Here is a 6,885-nt window from a genome sequence, read left to right as displayed (position 1 = left end):
CATTCAAAGTAAAGATTGGATGCCAATCTAGATCAACTGGGATCGCTATAGACCTGTAGGAGCTCGCTCCCCAACTCGCTAATCTCAGTTGAACCCAGAAAGTGGAACCGCCGCGGCGGCTAATACAAGTTAGGCGGCCGTGGGCTCTCCCCTGTTGCCCGTCTACCCAGGTCAGAGTATCCGGGAGATGACGACGGCGGACATTTGTGTTGAGGTGATTTTTTACCTTAGTACTGCAAGAGATGGCATCCTCCCACTTTGCTTGTTGTATGCACCACTGATGTTTGGCGTCGTCTCATTGTAATCCATCCTGAAAATTCACATCATGACAGTGCTCATTTACAGAGTAATAACTCACTGGTTTCAAGAGTCGATATCATGAAATAGAAGAGTTCGATTAACCATTGTTGCATACCCGACGGCAAAGAATGAAAAACCATCCAGATGGAGATGGGTAGGTCTGGACATGGGTTTCATTGTTCTGGAAGAATCATTCAGTAGAGAACCCTGTAAGGTTATGAAGATCAACAATGGCGACTCGTTCTTTCTTCAACAGAAGTGGGCATGAGAGGGACAGGGCGAAGGGGAACAAATGAGCTTACCGATGCCGGGGTCGATTATGTCCACCAGACACAAAGGGAGAGCAGAGCCGCATGTTGGGGTGAGCAGCAGGGGCACGGCTCTCGACCTGATGCGGCTTAGGATTCGCCGCTGCGTGCCTCCGTCGCCATGGATCCACGACATAAATTAGCAAGACCCCTGTGATCCATATCAGTAAACAGGTGAAGACACTACAAAAAAACAGAGTAGAAACATTTGTTAGCTCTTGCGTACCAAGTTTTCAGAAATCACAAACAAAACATTCAACAAGGTTAACAACAAAAATGTTTGTTGAGCAGTGATTGATATGAGTATTTCTCGAGATGCTCAAGCCATACTACTGAATACGGCAGAAATACCAACATCTATGAAATTCACCAGGTTCTTGTTAACAAGACCGGAGAATAGAACAACTTAATACAACAGGGCAATATCTATGAAATACCAACATCCGAAATCAGTGGCCTTTGGAAATAACGCATCCAGCCAGCTCACAAGGACAAAAAAATGAATATTTTTAAGCCATGAACATCAAATCAGTATTAGGAGGGAGATAAAGCCATCCACATCAGCATGTCCAAAACTAATATCGGAACAAGCACAGCAAGAAATAGCTAGGGTTGTTCGTATAGGGACTCCAGTCTCCAGCACAGGGCCATGGCATAGCTTTACAGGAGATACAAGAGCGCTAGGAATAAAACAAGCATGCATTTGCGTTGAGGTGATTTTTTACCTGAGTAGTAGTGCGAGAGATGGCCTCCTCCCACTTCTCTTGTTGTATGCACCCCCTGCTGTAGCCCATCCTGAAATTCACAACATGATATTGTGCTTAATTGCATGAGTAACTCGCTGGTTTCAAGACTGGATATCATGGAACTAAAGAGTTCACGCACCTATTTATTTAAAGCGTCAATTTTGAGTAGAATAATATGGTATGGTATATTTCCTAGCTACTTTCACTCAGACCTTGCACAATTGCTAATGATATTACAGTGGGAGAGATTCAGAGTAACCCAGTTCGATTGGCTTCTCTCAACCCGCCGTAGAGTGTACAATTGATTATTTGGTCAATTACTGACATTTTATCTTCACAACATGGTAAACGTCCTACAGGATGGTGTCAAGGAAATGATTGCGAGATAGCACGAATACTTGATTCAATTCCATCATCCATGTGCAACAACTTGAACATCCATTCGGGATGATCCAGAAAACAAGCACACATCATCACTACCAAAGATCCACTTGTACAGGTAATAAAGTTTCTACTCGATTGCAATGATCTAGGAAATATAGACAAGATGCGCATACTGAAGATATCTCCCACACATGCAGTGCATACTAAGCCAGCCGGCTTTTCAACTAGACCGGAACTAGGGATGGAATGTAGGGGATCACCGAGTCATGGGGGTGATATATCAAGCGATCTAGTCCAACTATATCCTTGAGAACTTGTAGGATAAACATATCTTTGCATAGATGGTACATGGCGATGTCGAGCCCTTCAGCCGGCTGGGGACAATAGTTGTTGAAGATGTAACACAGCGTCCATTCTGGTGGGTTGGTGTCCACATCGTTGCACGTCCAAATCTCAATCGACTCACAGTTGGGCCCAGGATGAGCCACGCTCAACTCCCCATGCAGCTCAGACAAGTAGGACATCTCGTATACGAGCCCTTCGCAACAAGGAGGCGGCGGCGTGACGCTGAACGATTCGTCCTCTAGCCTGAAGCGGAGAAACCCTGATGGGGATTCTCCACCCACAGGTTCGGTATGGTCGATGGTCCAAAACAATGAACCCCTCGAGAAGGCCGAGGTTCCTGTAATGTCAACGGCATAGGGTGGCTTCTCCACCGTCTCACGCCAATGCTCGTCTACCCCGATGGTGTAAACCTCCATGCCAAAGTTGTGGTGGTAGCCGCCCGTCGGGGCGGGTTCTTTTGGGCGGAAGAAGAAGCGGGCAACCTTGTAGGTGTCGCCGCGAAGGTCGTATCCGATGCCAAACAATTGGTGAAAAACGCTGTACAAGCCCTCGGTCGGTGCTAGTGATACACCGTTGGGGCTCCAAGGCAGTGGAAGTAGGCGCCGTGTGGCAGGGTTGAGCACGCGGACCACGGCATCAGCACCAGCCCGTTGCAGTGCGAGAAGTAATACGTATGGTCTTCAGGAAAGTCTATGGTGTCTGCGAGGGCAGCACTCTCCTCCGACACGTACAAGCCGATGGTGGTGACCTTGTTCATCCGGTCTTCCTCCGTGCAGGTCGAGATGAGCAAGCGTGGAGGCTGAGCACGGAGGTGGGCGCGGTGGAAAGCTGCATCGTCGGAGATTGTGTCGCGCCACGCCTTGCAGACGCACCTGAACCGGAGCAGCGACTTCACGGGCAGCCAGGCCACGATCTCCAGCACGAGCTCGGAGGGCATGTGCGGCGGGGTTGTGTCGCCGTTCATGCCGACCAGATAGATGGATCTGTCGCAACTTGCCTGGCCAGATACGTGCCTCGATCGTATGAGCAAATGATTTTCCTTTGATGATTTGTGTCAGGCCTTCAACGTTTTATAGATACGAGATGGAGCAAATAAAAGTCAATCGGAGTCGGATTCAGCATCCTCATCAACATATAACGACGAGGCGTGGGCGATAGTTCTACGCCGGAAACGGCCTTGTCGGCCTCCTACACGAGTCAGACTCAAACATCATACAACTATTCCTAGAACATGCAGTAAACCATGATTTTCAAAATAAAAAATGAACATGAACTAACCCTATCTGACTCGAACAGGGACTGCACGTATGCTACTAGGAGACGGACAAGTTCGGCCCATCATGAACTAGAATAGTAGAATCATAGTGGTTAGTTTGAATGGTAAAGTCGTAGAATCGTATAACAGAATCGCGATTCTGACAACCTTGCGCGCATGTATCATCTACTCCTACGATGTTCACCATGCCCGGCAACTATTCAGTGAATTGCCCGAGCTAAATTTGGCATCGAGCAACTCACGAGCAACTGAAGAAAGATCTGATTGATGAGCATCTGCGAGCGCTTAAGAGGAACAACAATGTTGGGGTGTACTATCTGAACTTTTTAAAATTAGAACCACTACTGCATTTGAGCTATTTTAGAATATATATGCGGCTAATGAGCGTGCATAGTTATAAAAAATGGGATCGAATGCATGCGGGTAGCCTTGGATGGCCGGCTTCCGCATGCGTGTCCGCGGACTGGTTCCCCTTTATCGGCAAACGGATGCGGGAGAGAATTTACGGGTCACCGTTGGAGATGTCCTTGTTAAGAATGTGTGCCATACCTTTCGAGTGTACCCATATGTACGGTCATTTGTATGTGTGAGCATGGATTGTACGATTATATTTTGAACAAGAACTCTTAAAGAAAATGAGTGAGAGAGAGAGAGAATCTTAACTGTAATTTGATTTTTTATGTTCATGATTTTTTTGGGCAGGTCCTTTAAAAAAAATCTTATTAGATTATAACCTTTTTTTGCGGACATATTAGATTATAACTTGTACTAGCTTTTTTAAACGCGACATGCGGTTTACTGCAGGCTATCAGCCCCACCGCGTAACACAAATCATAGAATCTTCACTATCAGGATCGTAAAAACGTATATTCTATGAACTAGAATCGTAGAATCATAGTGGTCAGTTTGGAGGGTAAAGTGGTAGAATCGTATAATAGAATCGCGATTCTGACAACCTTGCGCGCAGGTATCATCTGCTCCTACGCTGCTCACCATGCCCGGCAACTGTTCGGTGAATTGCCGAGCTAAATTTGGCATCGAGCAACTCACGAGCAACTGAAGATCTGATTGATGAGCATCTGTGAGCGGTTAAGAGGGACAACAATGTTGAAGTGTACTATTTAAACTTTTTAAAATTAGAACCACTACTGCATTTGAGCTATTTTAGAATATATATGCGGCTAATTGAGCGTGCGTAGTTAAAAAAATGGGATCGAATGTATGCGGGTAGCCTTGGATGGCCGGCTTCCGCATGTGTACATATGTCAAGTAGTTACCAAATAAAAAAAATTGGGGAAAATATTTTTATGTAGAATTTTTCTAAAAATACTGTCTCGGAATAATTACAAGTTTATCAAATACATGGTTGAATAAAGTGCCAAGGGTAAAATAAATAGATAAATACATATGCGAGCAAACCAGACAATAATAAATGTTGCAACCTTGACGACTACTGATGGCTGATGCAAACCCTACAATACTAAATGTTGCACCCTTGACGACTACTGATGACTGATGCAAACCATACAGATGTAAATGTTACACTCTTGACGACTACTAATGGCTGATGCAAAACTTACAGTAGTAAATGTTGCGCCCTTGATGATTGGAATAGAAAACAGATTGGGAAGATGAACAGCGATGCCACAAAAATGTCCACAAAATTTTGACTAACATATTAATACCAAAAGCACCGCACTTCCATATTCCGCAAAAGAAACGTAGTTGTGTCAAGATCAAAGGAACATAGATACTTCACTCGAGGGTTAAAACATTTCCACAACAAAAGTTGAGCATCAGACAAAACATCCGGTGACAGCATAATCAGTCAGCCTAACACATTGTGCAACTCAATTTAAAAAGGAACACATTGTGCAACTCAACACCACGAAACACCGTAACAACCAAATTTCCGAAGATCTAACATCTAGCGGATTCATCATGGACATTGAGACAGTGCCGTCGATGCCTATACATCAATAGTAATCGTTGCGGCTCACCCTCCTCCCAACTTTCATCATCCTCATCGCTAGACTCATTATCCTCGTGGTTATCACTATCCTCCTCCTCCTCCTCCTTGTTGTAGCTCTCATCATCCTCGTCTTCATCGCTGTCCTCGTCCTCATCTTCCTCCTCTTTGTAGCTCTCATCATCCTTGTCCTCCTCCAGCTTGTCATCATCTGCATACACCATCTCTGTATCAATGGTCACGCTAAGCATGACACGGGCGCCACCTCCACGGCAGGCCTCGGGAACAGTGAGGAAGTATAGACATAAGCAAAAAGCCAAATAGAAAACGAAAAAAAAACTCAGAGAATACAGGCTGCAGCCTCACGCTCGCGTGGGCCGGCCCATCTGGCTCACTCCCTTCAGCGAGTTGGATGGTCGCCTCGCGTGAGGCGAGAAATAGGGCACCCTGCCCCGCCAACCCCTTCCCGAATGGTTGTTCCAGCCAGCGTTGGCTTCCTCTTATTCGATTCCAGACTCGACGGCTAGGGGATTGCTCAGCTTCAGGCCAGGGAGAGATCCCTGCTCGGCTTGCCGGTGCTGGCAACGACGGCGCTCGTGGGTGTCGTTTCCTTCTTGGAGGCGCTGCCAAGGCCTTCAGCTACGCCCCTCTTCGATCTCAGGAGAAACCCTAGGTCTGGTTCCCCGGACCGGATAGCGATGGCGTCTCGGCTTCGTCTTCCTTCGCAAAAAAAAAAAAACAAAGAGCTGTGGCGGGACGAGGCTTTGTGTTATTAGTCACATCTCTTCTCCAAGGCTTGATAGTCTTTCGAATGCGATTTGATTGGCCTTTGATTTCTAGGTAGCGGTTGGGCCTGAGCGGCTTGGGCTTTCGGGCCTTTGGATCGAGCCGGAGCAAGGATAGTGTCGCATTCACGTCCACAACCTCACCGCCGCCCTCGTCTCCTCAAGCGCCGGCAGACAGACACGGAGCAGCACGAGCAAACCCCCAGCGCCGCAATCCCTGCCTCCCAACCCGGTGAGTCGAGCTCCGCTTTCGCCGTTTCGGATCGGTTTCTTCCAGCGCCTGGCCGACGCACCGTTCATCTTTTACTTTTGCACCTTCGCCATCGTTGGCGCGCCCGACCTCTTCGCGCCTGTGGTGATATTCCCGAGCCCCATTTTCTATATATGTGCGGTTTGGTTTCCACGAAATCGCATTGTTAATTGTTCGTCGCAGATCGCCGCCATATATATTATAAACCCCCCATAAATCTGCAGTACTGTAAATTAAACTGTTCGAATTGAGCAGTGAGGTTCTCTAATCTGCAGTGTTACAGGAGGAACTGACTGCGATGGAGATGGAGGGGAACAGCAACGGCGTGACCAAGGTGGTCAAGGAAGGAGGAGATGATCGGCATGAGGGAGAGGGCATCGTCGCCAAGAGCAAGAAGCAGGATTGCACCAGGTGGATGGACGTCTTGGACTGCCCCAACCGTCTCATTTCTCCCATCTTGCAGGTAACTCTCTTTGCGTCAACTGTTTCCGATCGAGGCTTGTGTGATCTCTCGGCAATCCT

General features: G+C 47.1%; 1 protein-coding gene across 1 annotated transcript; it reads right to left on the bottom strand.

The window, feature by feature from the left end:
* Positions 1-1,962: 1,962 nt before the first annotated feature.
* On the bottom strand, positions 1,963-3,020 carry LOC109770143 (F-box/kelch-repeat protein At3g44120-like). The gene is made up of 2 exons (XM_040402054.1): positions 2,713-3,020; positions 1,963-2,620 (listed from the first exon to the last, which is right to left on the bottom strand). Exons 1-2 carry the CDS (start codon positions 3,018-3,020, stop codon positions 1,963-1,965), a joined length of 966 nt encoding a protein of 321 aa, XP_040257988.1.
* Positions 3,021-6,885: the final 3,865 nt, after the last annotated feature.

Source organism: Aegilops tauschii, chromosome 3 (assembly GCF_002575655.3).
Source record: "Aegilops tauschii subsp. strangulata cultivar AL8/78 chromosome 3, Aet v6.0, whole genome shotgun sequence".
Lineage (NCBI taxonomy): Eukaryota > Viridiplantae > Streptophyta > Magnoliopsida > Poales > Poaceae > Aegilops > Aegilops tauschii.
The sequence above is the reverse complement of the archived record's forward strand: the minus strand, read 5'-3'. Positions and strand labels throughout refer to the sequence as shown.